The 17,607-nt window shown below is 45.6% G+C and overlaps 1 protein-coding gene across 1 annotated transcript in view; it reads right to left on the bottom strand.

Moving 5' to 3' along the window:
• Positions 1 to 165: 165 nt before the first annotated feature.
• The window catches only part of SYN3 (synapsin III), a 202,229-nt gene continuing 184,787 nt past the window's right edge, over positions 166 to 17,607 (bottom strand). Inside the window, exons 11-14 of the mRNA XM_009944026.2 lie at positions 14,012 to 14,146; positions 8,224 to 8,308; positions 6,477 to 6,774; positions 166 to 4,927 (exon numbers count right to left, since the gene is read on the bottom strand). Coding sequence (XP_009942328.2) covers positions 4,795 to 4,927; positions 6,477 to 6,774; positions 8,224 to 8,308; positions 14,012 to 14,146 — 651 coding nt within the window. The 3' untranslated portion in view covers positions 166 to 4,794. The remainder of the gene's footprint in view (positions 4,928 to 6,476; positions 6,775 to 8,223; positions 8,309 to 14,011; positions 14,147 to 17,607) is intronic.

The following is a 17,607-nucleotide window of genomic DNA, read 5'->3' on the forward strand; positions in this document are numbered from 1 at the left end:
TTTTTCAGGTGATATTTCACTGATTCATCTTCTTGTTTTGTATAAAATCAGCTGACTTCAGTAGCGTTAGGAAGTTTTGCTATTAACTCCAGTGGAAGTAAAATATAATACTTTATTTTGCTGTCAAAAGTTGTATTTCTTCTTTCTTCCCTTTTCTAATTCACAGCAATGGCATACCAGTGCAAATCGTGCCATGATGAAACACCTGAGAGTGTATTTATAGAGTCTGAGGACAGTGGTTTGCTTTCAGTACCCAGATTAGCCTTAATTTTTAACATTTGCCTGCAGTGAATTGCCTTCTTCCAGCAGAGTTTTCAATAAGAGTATAGTTGGGCCACTTAGAGCTAAGTGATTCTTTATATTCTGCTGACTATAAAAAGGAAAAAAAAAAAAATTATGCTGCTTTGATCTGGCATCCTTTTGTACTTGTGATGAGTGCTTCAGAAATGCATACATAATATTCAGATAAGGCTACACAGCTTTAACTGATAAAATAATTTGTAACTTTTCTCAAGCTGTTTCTGGGAACAGTGATCTCTATGTGTGTGAGATGTTAATTTTGTGGTACCAATGGTACTCGCATTACCATTGCCTTGATGACAGTCATGTTTCTTGCTCTGCTGGCATGCCCCATGCTGCTTTGGAGTTGGGCCCTCTCTGCCATGAACACAAGCTTGTCATACTTCTGCCAGGATGATGCCACAGATTCTGTTTATCCTGGATTTTGTCATTTGAATGTTTGTTTTTGAAGAAGTTAACTTTTTTACAGATTTACCGCTAAGTGACCTGAAGATATTCCTTCCCTCTCTTTGTTGTTCCTTCACATTGTAGTAAAGATGTTGTGAGCCAAAGATAAAGGAACCTGACTTATCCTGAACTGTCAAGTTCCCTAAATACAAGTCCCTTTTATTTATAAAACAGGATGTGAAATATAAAGTGAATATATTGGAACCAACAGTATAAGATTGGAAGACAAAACAAAGGAAATATTTGAAAACTAGCTACTTACTTTGTAACTAGCCCCTGCTTTTCCTAAGCCAGGTATGTGTGTCGTTGTGATTTGCAAACTCTATAGAAGTCACAAAAGATGAAATGGCTGAAGATGGGCATTTCTTACCTGTACTGTTCGTCTGCATCCAGTACGGTTATGGTTGCTACTAATAAGTTTCTGCAAATAAGGAACTATTGTTCTTGGCTGTTCTATTTATTGTTTTATCTTATTCATGAAACTTAACCCAACCAGATGAAGTAACTGGTTCGTATGCAGTGTAAGGTCTTATGTACTTGCCTGTGATTAATGAAAGATAAGAAAATACCGTTGCAGCTACTGGAGCAGGACTGCTATTCTTCTGAGCCTTAGCTTTATGCAGGATGTTGAGTTGCATGGGAACATGAGTTTCCTCTTGAAATACCACACCTAGATATTACAAGAAAGTAAAGATGTTTCTCAGTCTGTATCTAAACAGCAATATGTAAATGAATTTTCCAGGTGTTGGATAAGAGTGGGTGTCTTAGCTGTGCCCCAGCTCCTTCTTGGGCTGGATCCGAATGCACAAATCTATTCATGTTTCCTGGCTTCCATGTGAAGAAAGTTAAAGCATGCAGGACAAAAGGAAAGATTTGACCAGGTGCTTAACTTTCACAGCTGTGAGAAAAAGATCTCAGGGCATGCTGTGGGGCATGTCTTGCCTGTGATTTAAGTGGAACATCTCTTAATTAACTTTTCTGTTGCCTTCTCACTGCCCCAAACTCCAGCTGTTATATTTGGGTACCTAAATACCTCTTGGGCATACCTTAGTTCCCCATTCATAAAATGGAGAATATACCCCTTGTATTCCCTCTCTGTTTGTCTTTATTAGGGCGTAGGGAGTTTGGAATAGAAACCCTGCATCAAAGGCGTTAACCTGAATATATGACAGTGCATTTGTGAATCTCCTGCTAGCCACAGCATCATAGTTACAGACTGAAGTGTACTGCTGGAACATTTGTAGGACACAGTGTAGAGTTTCAGAATTTTAACTTGGGAAGTAACTCTATTCTCCATTAAAGCACTTTTGTGGATAGAACTGAAGATGCTTTTCAGGAACTGTAGGAATGACAGAGTTAAGCTGAGAGTGCCTGTTGTTCTACATGTTTATGCAAGCTGGAACTAGGAGGAGGGGAGATGCCATTGTGTTCGCTTGTCCCTCAAAAGACGACAGCTGGGAGCTGCAGACAGATGAGATCTGAGTCACTGCTGGGTATCAAGTCAGCAGTGCTCTCCTGTTAGTGTGGTCCGTTGGAGGACAGCCCTGCTGTGTTCAAATGCAGCATCAGCAAGTGATCCAGCTGTTGTGGTTTCGGTGATGAAGTGGGGTTGATTCATGGGGCCACGCCATACTAGTCACTAGTTACTTATTTTTTGAATAGGTTGTGTTGGTAAGAGAGGCATAAAAAGATTCAAGGGATAGAGCAATTGAGGATTCTGGCAGTAAACTTTTATTTTTGTCTTTGTATCTCTGGTGACCAATTAGTAAGGAAAGGCATAAAGCATGCTGAGGGAAGTGTTATAGAAGGAAATCCTTTCCCACCAGGGCTGTATTGCCTCCTCTCCATATAGTGGAGCCTGTTAATCTGCTATTGTTCTTGCCAGTGGGACAGTGCTTGCTCAAGGCCATTTGTCACTATTTTATTGCTCCTGGAGACTGCAAAACAGCAGGGTCTGTTTTTTTTTTTTCTCAGGCAATGACATGTATTTATGATGCTACATTGTAAACTGCATAGCAAACCTGGAAGGACAACACAGAACTGGGAAAAAAAGGGAAGAAGAAAAAAAAAAAAATCATCAGGGAATAGGGTGGTTCTGTAATACTGAACTTGATGTATAAATCATAGATCCACATGAGTCTCTTGAGAGCCTTGCAGCCTGGAAAAGCTGTGCTGTGACTTGCCTGAAAGTGCACAGATCACAAAAGCTATTATATGTGCAAAGGCCTGCTCGGGGGTAGGTCATACAGGGTCCAGATGACTGCATTGGATTTAGATGTTCATTACAGGTGCTATACAGGAAGGAATTGCTTGTTTGGCTTTATTCCTGCCAGTGAATCATAAGACCCAAGATGGCAAATGCTGCTGTTGCTGCTTTGGGGGTCTCCCTGTTTAAGTGACAGCAAATATCTCTGCTGTTGGCTCAGATGTTTTGAACTTACTGGCCTCCCTGTGTTCGTAAGTGTCATCAAGGTGAAGCTACTAAGGAAAACACAAGGCCAGACGTCTGGCCTTGGAGCTGTACGCAGGGTTTGTGACTAAAGTACTTGACAAAACTTGAAGAGAAGTCAAGGCGGTGGGATGGAGACTGGGACCTGCATTAGGTGTGTTATGAATAGAACTGGCACAGCGCAAGGGGTAGGTTCTCAGCTGGCAGAAATAGCCATAGATACATTGATTTACCCATGGTGGGTTTTTTCAGTCGTGAATGTAGCTTGTGTCATTTCTGTCCTGGTTCTAGTATATGTACTCATACACAGCTTCATTCTGTGTTGCAGGCTTAGAGGAAAAGCACACCTGGAAGGATCCATCTTCTCTGGAAGAATAATTCTTGGGGGTGGTTAGGGAGGACTAATACTGATCATACCTGCTTGGGGCAGTCCCATACTTGCGCTCCCATGGCTTGGTGCCTCTGGATGGACCACAGCTCATTTTGTCTGTAAAGGATAGTTTTCCTATTTTTTTGCAGGTTTGTCACCTTGCATTCGTTTACCCCAGTGAAGTCAATGGGAGTTCCGAGGAGGGAGACATGATTTCACTTCATGTTTCTGTCCGTTCAGTATTATGGAACACTCAGCACACAAGTATGCGCACTTCATCAGCTCTGCTATTAATTAAGCATGTTCCTGGGGGACATACTTAGCCAGATGTGACCAAGTCACCAAAGTGCTTGGAGTTTAGCTGGATTTTGTTTGGAATTTGTGTGACCTGTGAACATGAACTGTGGTGTTTCCAGGGGCGGGGGAAGAAGTTGTTTTTTGTGTGGAAGGCCCATTTCTCAGGTTATTTTTGAGCTAAGGCTACAGGGTTAGAACATGACATTTTTCTCTCAGAACTTGGGAATCACATGCAGGGGACACAAATGCAAGTCATGAAATGAAGATGTTTTATCTGCTTTGAGCAGAGTGATCTGGAACGAACCAGCAGTCCATCTGGATGACCTGCTCGTGTGATCTTTGGTGCTTACTGGTGCCTGGTACTGTATTTAACTTGCAGGTAATTTTGCTCTGAAAAGTGACTTATTAGAAAGTTGGTATGAAATTCCACAGTTCACTGTGTTTCCATGCTCATGCATGCTCACTTTATCAGTCAATGAATACTTATTCTCGACTCCATCTTTGTACATCTGTTTCTGAAATAAGCTTTTTTTTTTTTCTCTCGACCTCAACAAGGATTAAGTAATTGGAAGTTAGCAATTGTATTGACTATATACAAATCAAAATAAAATCTAGTTTGCACTGTCATAACTATGGTGACTCGGCAGGGGTTAGCAAGAGTAGAATTTGATTTACAGCTCAGTCATTTGAACGGATGTGATTCTGATTATGCACAAATACCAATGAAATAGTGCCACTTCTATACAGTCACTTTTCAGACCCTTATTAGAATATTTTCTTTGTATTAAAACAACTATAGTTTTCTAAATTCCCTTTACCCAGGTATTAGTTGTAAATCGCTGGGTGCCGTTGAGTGTATTCCAGGATGACATCAGATACGTTGTTACGAAGAGTGAGGGCTGACAAAAGGACGGATCCGGCTGCAGGACTGTTAATCGGAAAACAGGCTAGCAAATGACTTCCTCAGGTTGCGGATGGTCTCAGCTTTTGCTTCATCTTCATTGGCATTTCCTCGCTGAGATGATTCAGATATGCTGAAGGTGTTTGTCAGGGACTGTGATTTGCTGAAATGGAAAGCAGAGTTCAGACTCAGCGGGAGAAGGTGGTAGTTCAAAGCTGGTTACTGATGCTTTGTATTCCATCACACAGACAAATCCAAGGACGAAAGGAGAGGTTAGCGAGGATAGTCTCTATATGCTGAGACATCCAGGATGAGAGGAGGGGAGGGGAAAGTATGGGGCACAGGCAGGTGGCTCCAGTAGCACAGTCCAGACTAGTGTGTGTTTATGAAAACATCTAAATATGCAGTTGCTGTTGGTGCAACTGTTGTGAGGAGCAGTTAAGTCATTTCATACAGACGAACGGATTCATACTAGGGGTCACCTGTCTGTTGTCAGCTGCACCCTGAATGATGGTCCTGTCCTTTCAGATGTGAGAGTGTGAGGGGTTGGGCAAGTTGGTAGCCATGTCCCCTGCAACGTGTGCTGTTGCCTGCCCTCCCTGGCATCTCTGCTCCAACTGTCAGCTGTGTTATGCAGGTCTTTCGGCTGGCCACACTGGTCCTGCTGGGTGTGTATCTGCTAGTGTTGAAGTTCAGATTAGGACTGTGCTTTTGAAGTAAATATCCCAATTTTCCTCACTACAATACTTTGTCACTGAGTGGTTTCTCCTGGTCAGTGATAGGCATTCAGCACAAGACCAGACTCTGAATTAAAGTACCTGAAGTATGTATGGTGTGGAGACTGCATCCTTAGCACCACCATTCTGATCCTTCAGTCCACTGGTCTTGGTTTGCCTTGGTAGTGTAGACGTCATCACTGACAGCCTGTTCCAGAACATCACTCCTCTGATGGACTCCTCTATAAACTGTCTTCTCCTTCCTAGCCTATATTTTGTTCTGGTCTGTTCCTACCAGTTTGCTCGTGTCAACTTTTTGTCGACACCGAACATTTTTTGCCAGTCTTTCCTGCCATGGTGCCAGCCAGATATGCTTCATGAAGGGTGGCAGCAAAGGCTGCTACCAAACATCCACAGTAATTCAGTGGTGTGCTCTGCTCCAGAAGAGTGCTGAAACATAGAGTCACCATCTGGAGTTTTATATTTATGAACCGTGCTGCTTCCACTCCCCCTTCCCCCCCCCCCCCCCCCCCCCCCCCCCCCTTATTTTTGCTACCAGTTGCAGAAAATTGCCTAATAAAGAACCTGGTGTGGCTCCTGCATTCAGGGCATAGTGAAGGAATGATTTGCAGAGCTTCCTGGCCGGTAATGTGTGGGTGACAGCCTGCAAGGAGCATGCACCCTGCTGTGAAGGCGGTAGCTGTGCTGATCTGGCCGGGGTAGAGTGCACGGTTAACTACGAGCGGATGAGCAAGAGGAAGAGTGTGAAACCTTAGAGGTGTCAAGTACAGCCTGTTCTTGCTGACAGCAGTTCAATGGTGGCCTGTTGTGCCCAGGCATATGTACCTCTGAAGTCACTCATAGTTGTCCAGGCCTTTGTCCCTGGAGAGTGCTGCCTGACAACAGGTGATGTGTTCTTCATGCCCGCTCAGGGTACTTTTTTGCTAGCCTTATTCTGATATCTACAGATCTTAGCAGTTTTAACAAAGCACCTACTTGAGATGTGGGTGTGGGGTGGCTTGCTGCTTGGATGTTTCGGTGGGGCTTGGCTGGCTGGGAGCCCGGCCTTGAGCAGGAGGTCTAGGCTGCTGTGGAGGGAACATGCCTGCCTTGGAAGCCTGAACTGGAGAGGACGCAGTTGCTGATCTGACTTGCTGTGGAGATCCAGGTGACCTTTGCTGCTGAGGTGAAGTGGACTGGGGACTCTGGGGCTGCTGTCCTTGAGGAGAGAGCCGCTGCTGTGGAGGTGCGTTTGTCCGTGGAGGCTGAGATCCCTGAGGCTGGCGTGGTCCACCTGAAAGGGACATGTAGGCATAAACATGACGCAGTGCACGTGGTGGACAACAAGCAAGGAGCATCTATATGGAAGACTGGGTTTTGCTAAGGGAGAGACTATGCAGAGTAGCTTCATGCAAGAAGGGTAAGGGAAAACCACTTTTATAGGCCCAACACTGGTGTCTCTAGAGTTGTGGTCCATTTCTCTACCTCCTTCAGGACTAAAAAAGCTCTGCTGCTCTCCCCAAAGGGAGTCAATTCAACATGCTGTACTCTTCCATGTAACTAATATTTCTTACCCTTGGCAAGCACTTCTGTGCTGGGAAGAGTCACTGGTGAACCAACTGTGCCGTAATTGAAAGCTGAATCTGCTGGTCTGGGTCAGCAGTGCCTTCGTGGGCCCAGCCGTTTGATGTGAGCCTGTGTGCCCTACCGCTACGCATATATCTGTTCCAGCATTATCAGCAGGTGGCTTCAGCCACGGTGGCAGCAGACTCTCAAAACTGAAGAGGATGTGGAGAATCATTGGATGTGACATGAGAAATTGCTGGACATAACAGTGTGAGAAGCTGACAAAAGTTACAGATAGTGTTATGAGGGCAGGCTGGATTTCACAGGTGGTCAAGGGGGAGTTATGTGAGAAAAAACTTCACAGAGAACTGGTGTACTGGAGACAGATGGGGAAGTAGTATCCTGCAAGGCCTGTAATTCCTAGGTCATCATATCAATAATAGCTTATAATGCCAAGATTACGTAGATGCCTGTGGTACCAGAAATGCCAAATTCTGAATACAGCAATACTGTGACCAATGAGGAAAAGGTGATTAGGAGTGGGTGTTAATTTGGTAGGAGTTTGGGGTGAAGAAATGAAAGGACACAGGTGGCAAAAAGGAGGGTCTAACTGGTTATGTGAATTGAGTGGTTGGTGTGGTCTGGATACCTACAGGACAGCGCTGTGCTTTGTCACTTCGGTGTAAATCAGGGCAGTAAACCAAAGCTGTTGTTCTGACCAATGACATAAGTCTAACCTGCTTCTGCTGTCAGGAGGAGCTGACAGGGAAACAGCTAGACAGGTGGATCAAGGATCCTGGCGTCACCGTGTTCGTGTCTATTCCAAGCCTGACAGCACCAGCATCTTCCCATCACTCCTTAACACTTGCAGCCACTGCAGCTTTGTGCAAACATAAATCCACTCTGTGCCCGGAATCCTGCTGCAGTGCCACTTCAAGTGGCCTTGCTTTGCTGAGTGAAGTCCTACTGGCAGTGTCAACTGGATCTGTATTGAAGTTTCACTCCACTTTGAGCTGCTGTGAAATACGACAGCAGCTGCTTTAACAACGCACTGAATTTGCTGCCTGCTTGTCAGTGACCTGGAACAATGAGTGAAACTTTTGTCCCAATAGCTTTTATTTAGAAAGAAAACTGATACGTCTCAGTCCACACTGTCATGGGGTCCAGAGAACGGTACCTTGGGGAGGAGGCCGTGGCTGGGACAGTTGTCCAAGCTGAGGTCCAGTCTGAGATTTCATTGATCCAGGCTGACCTTGTGGAGGCTAGAGGGAAAAAAAGTCATTCTAGTTAATACAGAGTCTCCGAAGAGAAGCCCCGAGAAACTGCAGAGTCATGAAGTATTCCTTAAATACACACACATGCAGCATCTGGTTGGTAAAATCTCAGGGGACTAAAATGGAGAGCTGAGTAATAAAGAGCACAGAAGTTGTTTGCTCACAGGGAATAACAACGAAGTTACAATTTAGAATGTTTTTTAGGCAATCAGGAATTACCAAATATATCAGGCCTGAGGGGGTCCCTTAGTCCCATCTCCCATTTTGGACAGTTGCCAGCACCAGATGTTCCAAAGGAAGGAGGGATGAACCATGGAAACATGTATGGAGTAATCATCTCTTTACCCTAAGGGCTCTCTTCTTGATTGCTAATAAGCAAAGGCCATCTTAAATCCTGAAACATGAGATTACTCTGCTTCACAAAATCTTTGCAACAGTTCCAGATATTTTGTTTTGATATTTACACCCAGACCCTTTGAGTCTTGCTTAGCTCTCAGCCTCACTGCTTTTCCCATTTCTTAACTGTTGCTTTGCTCTGAGTTTTGAGAATAGTTCTCACAAACTGCCCTTGCTAGGCCATTCATTATTTTGCAAACCTTTACTGCCCTCCCTCTCATTCACCTCCTTTCTAAAGCCGAGAGACTGAATCCCTTCAGTCCCTTCATGAGAATGTTTCCAGGTGAATGTTTTCATCACCCACTTCTATTTCCCAGCTTTGTGATTCCTTCTGCAGATGCCAGAGGCGAGGCTGCTTACATTATTCCAGATGCAGCAGTGCCTGGGTTCTCTGCGTACATCACTAGCTCATTTCTCCTGCATCCTAATTTCCTGCTTCTCCCTTGTCAACACAACCATAGGCTGAGCAATGGTTTTCATTAGCCTGTATGCGACAATGTCTTTCTCAAGGGCCACGGCTAGTGCCATTTGGAAGGTCTACATATGGTTTATGTTCTCCCTCTCTCCACACCCAGCTTAGTTTACCTTTCAGTCTTCTGTATGGAGTCTCATTTGCTGTTGTGGTGACTTAACATACATAGCTCTGTCATGTTCTTCATTGCCATCCCTGGTCCTGACTAACACGAGTAAGTTGGTGGCATCTGCTCTTTCTTCTCTCTTACTGTTTACTCTTTTTGATAGATACTTTAATAAACACGTTAAGCAACACAGAACTGTTGCACAAAAGGTCCAAGGTTAACAAAAGTCTGAGTAAGCATATTGCATAAAATTGTTTGTGAAAGCAAGGGACGCTAGAGACAGGCTGGTACGTGCTGGATTATTTATGTGGAGAACACAGTGATAAAAGGGTCTTTAAGGCTCCTGGAAGGTCAGGAGAATGAGCTAAGTGATTCTGGAAAAAGGAAGAGATGTGTCATTGTTGGAAGCATTGAAATGAGTTTCAACTGGCTAACATAGATGTGATGAGGTTGCCAGCCCGTCTTTTACACTCTGTTTCTGGGACTTGGCAAATGGAGGGGGAGGAAAACCTGGGAGTTTTCCATTCATGGCTTCTAGTCCTGTATAGCTTGGGATACTAAAACTTACCTTGGCCTTGGTGGATATTTACTGTCCTAATGCTGTGAGACATCCTGATTAGACCAGCCAAAGAAAGGGAATCCGATCGCATATTCACCCCTATGGCCTTTGCCTACAGCTAACCCAAGGCTTCTCAGACACGAAGGCAAAACAGGATTTTGAGGCTCAGAGATGAAGGGGTGAGGGCCAGCCCAAGGTCTTCTGCCTTTGGAAGGGAAACAGTGATGGGAAGGGATGGAGGTGGGGCAGAGAGGTGAGGAGAGAACTGCAGTTGTAATCATGAAACCAGGTTTCATGTTGTAGCCATGAAAAAAAGGTTCGCATTAACATCTTAATCCTGTCCTAGGCTCAACTATCCCAATTATCAACGTAACCAGGCTTAGCATTCTTTACGTATCCCCTCTGCTAATTTTTTGCAACAATTAAAATCTCTCACATCTTTGTCTTTATGTGAGGCCAGTGTCTGCTCCACAATAAAACTTTGTCTTTCAGCCCCTCCCTGCTTGCTTTCCTTAATAGTACGTGTCTGTTACCTTACCTAAGGCTTTTTGACAGTCTAGCTGCATTATTTTGACTGATTACCTGTTATCTACCACTTTATGAATGAATTCTCAAAGAAATTATGGGAAAATAATGAAAAGGAAATTAATGGGACATTTTTCTTTGAAAAAAAAATGTGGTAGATGATCTTAAGCCATGGTTCTGTTGGTTTATTAGTCTTATGTATTATTCTTTGAATTAGTCTGAGATAATTCATAAGGTCCATGACTCTTACAACTTTTTAAACATGTATTTTATATTTGTTGTACACCAGTCCCCTGGAGCATAAACTGTTTCTAATGAAATTGCACATTTTTTCTTGGCAGCTTAGTCACTTCCTAAATTCAATTCACTGGATGTAGCCACCTGGGTCTGGGGGCTTATTAATTTTTTAAAATATCAGTCATCAGTGATTTAATCACTGGTTTTGCTGTCACTTGTGTCTTTCTTATAAGGAAAAACTATATCTAGTTTAAAAAGTTCCCTGCTTTCAGCAATTAAATTTACTAGAGTCATAACACTGTCCCTGTTGTCTTCCTTTTCTCCCTTAACTTTGGATGATCCATAGAGCCCACCAACTGTTTGGTAGGGTTCCATCTTTTGATGAACTCAGAGAATTTGTTTCATTCTTCCCTCTATCTGTTCTTCAAAATCAGTTTCTATTTTTTTTGCGTTTCCTTTTATTACTTACATGGTGGTGCATAAAGGTATTCTTAAATGTCAGATTTCCAAATTTGGAAGGGTTTTTTTTTCCATGTTGAATGTCCTCTATCACTTTATTTCGTAACTATAGAAGTTTATTTCTTGCATTCCTGGTTCAGGAGCAGATCAGAAATGTATGTATGCATTCTGGAAAACAGTGGTCTCACAAGCAACGTCCATACAGGTTTACTTTTAATGCTAGGGAGTTGATTAATTTTCTCATTTTATTAAGATCATCTGTTCTGTTTTTGTCATAGCATTATTTTTTGATACCACATCTGTCCCTTGGACATCAAACCTAACAGTATGTATTCACTTTCTGAATTTGTAACTGGGTGTTTCTTAAGGCTAGGTCAAGGTGGTTTTTCTTACTACACCTGCATTTTGCAGGTCCAGGAAGCAGACATCTACAGAGATGGGGAACTCTCTCTGAATTGCTGTTCCACTGTGCTATTTGACTTGCTTCTTGATGGCTGTAGTCTCACATTATTAGGACTCGTTGCTTCTTCCACCTCTGCCAATGCTGTGCACTTGGTTTCATAATTTCTCATTTTTTCTTGATCCAGAGACTAGTATAGACAGCTCCAGTAATATGCATAGATATTCTGTGCATAACCACAGGATATCCAAGGATTCATATTTCTATGTATTCAGTACTGCTGTCCTTCTATTAAAAATTGTTATTTTTCTTTGTTCTATGAAGTCTTCACCTGTAGCTCTAGTTCTTCATCTCACCAGCCTCACATGTAATTACTTCTCCCTGCACATTTGTAAGTAGGTGTTATAGCATGATGTTAGTGATTGTAGCTTGTGAGATTTCTGCAACGTTTGTTGTACCAAGATCTTTCTTTATAGCAAAACATTCTAGTTAACACATTTGTGGTTTTATTTTTCTTGATCTTGTATACAGATATTTGTAGGTTGTATTCTTGATGAAGATCGTTTTCTTATTTTACTCTTCTATTTGAGACCCTATCACTCTGAGACAATTTTTTGTGTTCTTATTTTGGCCCTGTTTTAGGTCTGTTGTAATCCAATCCGTCCTGTACCAGTATATTACATAGACAACAGAAGCATCTGTCCGTGTTCTCAGTTTCTGTTGGCTTCCCCTTTGCTCTTAGTTTGTACACTCTGTATCTTGGTTATTTCAGATGGGAGCTGTTGATTTCACTTTGGCCAGAGTAAATCCTATCCCTTTTGTATCGCTTTGCTAGTCTCAAAGCATTTTTAGTGTCTATTCAACTTATACCCCCCTCACGCTACCTAAAACTTTGGTTCATGCTGGGGACCGGGTGTAGCAGGAGTGGGCTGTCATATGACAAAGGCAGAGAGCAGAATCACGGAATGGTCAGGGTTGGAAGGGACCTCTGTGGATCATCTGGTCCAAACCCCCTGCCGAAGCGGGGTCAGCTAGAGCAGGCTGCACAGGACTTGGTCCAGGCGGGTCTTGAATACCTTCAGAGAAGGATACTCCACAACCTCTCTGGGCAACCTGTTCCAGGGCGCCGTCACCCTCAGAGTGAAGTTCTTCCTCATGTTCAGACGGAACTTCCTATGCTTCAGTTTGTGCCCGTTGCCCCTTGTCCTGTCGCTGGGCACCACTGAAAATAGTCTGGCCCCATCCTCCTGACACCCACCCTTCAGATATTCATAAGCATTTCTAAGGTCCCCTCTCAGCCTTCTCCAGGCTAAACAAGCCCAGCTCCCTCAGCCTTTCCTCCTAGGAGAGATGCTCCAGTCCCCTGATCATCCTCGTAGCCCTCCGCTGGACTCTCTCCAGTAGCTCCTCATCTTTCTTGAAGTGGGGAGCCCAGAACTGGACAGAGTACTCCAGATGGGGCCTCACTAGGCCAGAGTAGATGGGGAGGAGAACCTCCCTCGACCTGCTGGCCACACTCTTCTTACTGCACCCCAGCATACCGTTGGCCTTCTTGGCAACAAGGCTACACTGCCGGCTCATGGTCAACTTCTCATCCACCAGGACACCCAGGTCTCTCTCCACAGAGCTGTTCTCCAGCAGGTCAGCCCCGAGCCTGTACAGGTGCAAAACCATCAAGTCCTTTCTCCCATTTTTTGTCTCAAGGGGAAATGGAAACTGTTCCAGTGTGTTGCAGTCAGTGTTATCTCTCAGCCCACTTGCTCTCCTGTCCTTTGTTTTGTACAGATTTGTTGTCCTCAAACCTTCATGCTTGGCTCCCTGCTAGATACTGAAAGAGGTGTAGCACATACACCTGGAGACACAGATTATTTTCTGGTGTGTTTTGTTTATACAGAATTGCCACCGGAAAATGTGGCACTAAGATTAGATGCATTTGATACTTAAAATGAATGCACATGAGAAGCATTAAGGGGTCAGTTTAAATGCAAAAGTGACAGGTGCTTGTATGAATTCAGCATTAGTCAAGCCTCCCTCTGATGAAGGGAGTGGAGGACATCTCCAAAGAAGAAGGGCTGCAGTAAGGAATGGAGCAATTCTTGGTGGAGATTTCCGCTTTCAGTTCTGGGAAGCACAGATTTTCATCAGGGATGGAAAAACTGGAAGGAAACCTGTCCTGAGGGATGGTGTTAGGTGGAGATGAAGTCAGGTGTTACAAACACCTCTGAAAAGGACTCTTCAATATGAATCTATGAATTTAGCAAGCCAGAATGTCTAGATGCATGGACCATACTACTGGTGTGATGCCACAGTTATACGGAAGGAGAGGAAGAGAGAGAGAGGTGTTTCTTAGGGGCACCCACTTTAAAGAGTCTAGGAGACACTTCTCTGGAAGAGCAAGAGTCCATGTATCCAATGTCCTCCCACAGGGGACTGTTCAGCTCTCCGAGATGTCTGACTGCCTGACACCCACAGGGAGGAGAGAGAAAGAAAAAGGTTCAGGAAAACAACTTGGCTATAATGTCTCTATTTGCTCATACCCAAGGCCTCAGCGGTGATGGCGTAGATCCAGCAGTGATGACAAGCTGAGTCATTCTGGAAACAACCAGATCGGCTATAAGCTGTCTGTCCTCTTCCACGTGCTCCCCAATCAGGGGCATCGAGCTGTCCATCACCTGCCACAAAACGGAAAAACAGCAGTTAGTAAGGTTTCCTGGTGGCAAACGCCTGTTTCAGCTCACCTCTCACGCTAACCTGCTTTGTGTCTCCATGTCCTTACCAACACCTCTAGTCATCACTCTCCTCCACGCTGAAACATGCTTGGCTTTCCTAGGTGTGGGATTTCGCTTCGGCTTTTTTGGAACTGGCATGTACTTCCCCCCACTCCCCATTTTCCATCCCTTCACAACTTGGAAGCCAAGCCAAGCCTTCTGGTGGCTGGAGGCTTTCCGCATCAGCTAAACACAAATTTGTTCTTCACATGCCCTGAGGAGTTGCCTCTGGTGGGTGAGGTCTCTCTGGCATTGTCCCACAGCATCAAGGGGTGACCTTGCAGCGGAGAGGGCCACAGGAGAAGGGAAACAACATGTACCAAAGCCTGAGGAGATGAGAGCAACAGGGTCTGGAGGAAACAAGGAAACGTTTGGGATTAATGCAGAGCCCTGCGCCCTGAAAGGGTGAATACACACCACAGATGTGTGATGAACAGCATGTCACCGGAACAACAGCACCCAGTACAGGAAAGTAAACTTGCCGTCTGCTTGTCTTCTTGATACTGTTGTGATAGGACTGCTTCCCAAGGACTACAGCTGTGCTGGGGAAAGCTGGGAAGCAAGACAGTGAGGATGGGGGAAAGAGAACTGTCAGAGGGTCTTTGAGGTAAGGAGTGGTCTGACAACAGTGATGATCATGAAAGCACGGCAGAGCCTCAGCTGTAGAGCAGCCCTAAACATAGTTTTCAACAGTCCGTCATAAATCAGGAGCTTTGCAAACATGAGCTAAATCCCACAGGAAGAACGGCACTGTGATGGAGTTGAGATTCAGTTGAAGTAAATATAATTGTACCAATATATCAGGGCTGGAAGAGTTTATTTTATTTTGCTTTTATTTTTAAACCAAGCATTCAAAGCCCTGGAAATACGGAGTGAAAGGTTGCTTTGCTGGAGAAAGGCCCTGACTCACGCTCAGATAAGGGTTGGGAACACGCTGCACCCTGGCAAGGCCGCCCGAGCCCAGGCTTGGGGCGGAACGGAGAGTTTTGCACCCTTTTTGTTTTTAAGTAAGGGAAATCAGCGAGGTGAGTTCGCTGAGTTTGTGTTACGGCCCTTGGCTTGTAGCGTGACTGTTGATTTGGACTCGTTTCTACAGGCGTCTCGTACGAACGCTGGAGAAGCCGCCCAGGAGGTTTTAACCGGGCTGGAGAGCGGGGCTGCCGGGTACAGCCGTGGCCGGCCTGGCCCCGGGGCGGCGGGCGGAGGCCGCCCGCTCAGCGGCAGCGCTGGCCTCGGGGCGCTCCGCCGCCCGCCCCGCGGTCTCCGCGGGAGGGCAGGCGGCGGCTGGGGGGGGGGGGACGGCGGCGCGAGGGCCGGCGCGGCCGGTAGGTGATGCCGTTGCTCTGCGGGCGGCCCGGCGCCGCGCTCCCCCCCTGCGCCGGGCGGGCAGCCCCGCGGAGCGCCCCGAACCCCGCGTTCGGCCATCTTAAGGGCCGCTGCTCCCCGTCTCTGCGGCGGCGGCGGCTGGGGAGGAGGGGGAAGATGGTGTGCCGGGGTGGGGCTGAACCCCGGAGCAGGGCCCAGCCGCACCAGGGAGGGTGCAGCGGGGGTGAGGGTGTCCGCGGTCCTGCCGTGTGGGGTCTGCCCGGGGATCCTGAGCCGTGGGAGGCTGCAGGTGCGGGCGTGGACAGCCACATGCGCCAGGGAAGGCCTCTGCCAGTGGCAGCGAAAGGACACAGCTGGTTGCCAGCATGGGCGAGGAGCGTGGGGTGCCGCCGGGTCTGTTCTCCGGGACGGGGGGATTGCTCTGGAACCGGGCAGATACGAATGCTAATGCTGGAATAAATCAAACAGCTAGAAGGAATATGTGAATAACAGACGGGTTGCGCTCCGCTCGTCGCGGGGAGATGGCTGAACAGCTGGGTGAGACAAGAAGATGTCGGCACATACGGGCCTGGCCTTTGTAGTTGCCCAAGGTCAGCGGCTGCTCCTGATAAGGTGTACGAGGCAGGAGCGGAAAGCGGCCGGGCAGAGAAGAAACTCAGGAAAACCCCATCCCAGTCCTCCCCCTGCGCCCGTCTGACGCTGAGGCCTGAAGGCTGGGCTCTGATGTGCAAGAGTGGGGTGTTAGGTGGTTTTTAGGGAAGGAAGGAAACAGCCGATTAGACATACTGAAAGAAACGGTACAGCGGTGCTGAAGGGATGGGCAGGGCTCCTTGCAGAGCAGCAAGGAGCATGTCTAGTAACACCGCTTAGCTCTATGACAGGTAGGGCTGAGCTGGTCCAGGAGGAAGAATAAATCCCCTGGATCGTTTTACTTGCCCTCCACTCGCTCCATATTTGTCGGCATAGCAGAGATGTGGAAAAGGGTTAGATTACCAAAAAAAGGGAGGGGGGGATTGTTAAACAGTACATGCTGCTGAGCTCTTTTGAGAATCTGGCTGCTAACAGTGGTACTGAACTTGCACTGTTTTGAGGATCTAGCCTCCTGATCGCGTGGTGACTATTCATGCTGAATATTCCCTTAGAGTGGCAAAGTTTTTAAAGCAGAGGAAAAAGAAGTACCAGCATTTACCATTAAATTCACAGCTGGTTTAATAGAATGAAACTTTGAAGAAATCTACTGATTTGTTTAAAGTTTTCAGTATGAGCTGTTGAAATGGTGCTTAAGTGTGCTAGTGCTTTGAAGGGCAGAAACATACTAGATTCCGCTGTTTGCCATGGGAAAAGAAAAGAAGGTGAAGTTCAAGTAACGGCAAATACCATGGGTGCAAGATTACTCTTGTGCTGTGCTGATAACTCGTCTGTCTTAATCTGATTCTGTTTGCAACAAACCACTGTGATAAATCTTACTTCACAGAACTGCCCATCACTACCTCTGCAAATCTTTCCTAGAGAACTGCTTTGCACTGTGAAAATTAATTACTGCCTGCAATTGCATTGTGCAAATTCCTTGTTTGTTCAGTCCATTAAGGCATGCTTTCTTGTAAAATGTCACAGCACACTGTTCCCTCTCACCAACAAAAATACAGCTGTCGCACTGTCAAATAACTTTTTTCTCCCACTATCAAAAGAAGAAAAACAAAATAAAGGATCAGTTTCAGACCGAGAAAAGTACCCCAGGAAGTAGGCTGGAGGCAATTAATTACTTGTCAGCATCTCCCTCAGATCTGCATAAAGTAGAAAAAGTGCCTGTTTAGCTTTGTTCTGCTCTTTGTGTTGCACTACTCTACTCCTTTCCCAACAGTGTCCGTCAGCCTGGCATCTGAATGCCTGCTAGATGTTAATACATCAGGCCTGCTCAGTCAGCTTCTCCACTGGGATAATTCAGCATGACCCATCTCAAGCTGATGTGTTTCTTCTGATTTGTATCGTATTAGATTCATTGGTTTTTACCTTAGTCTCGGGGAGAGAGGAGTATTAGT

This window comes from Opisthocomus hoazin, chromosome 8, assembly GCF_030867145.1.
Source record: "Opisthocomus hoazin isolate bOpiHoa1 chromosome 8, bOpiHoa1.hap1, whole genome shotgun sequence".
Classification (NCBI taxonomy): domain Eukaryota; kingdom Metazoa; phylum Chordata; class Aves; order Opisthocomiformes; family Opisthocomidae; genus Opisthocomus; species Opisthocomus hoazin.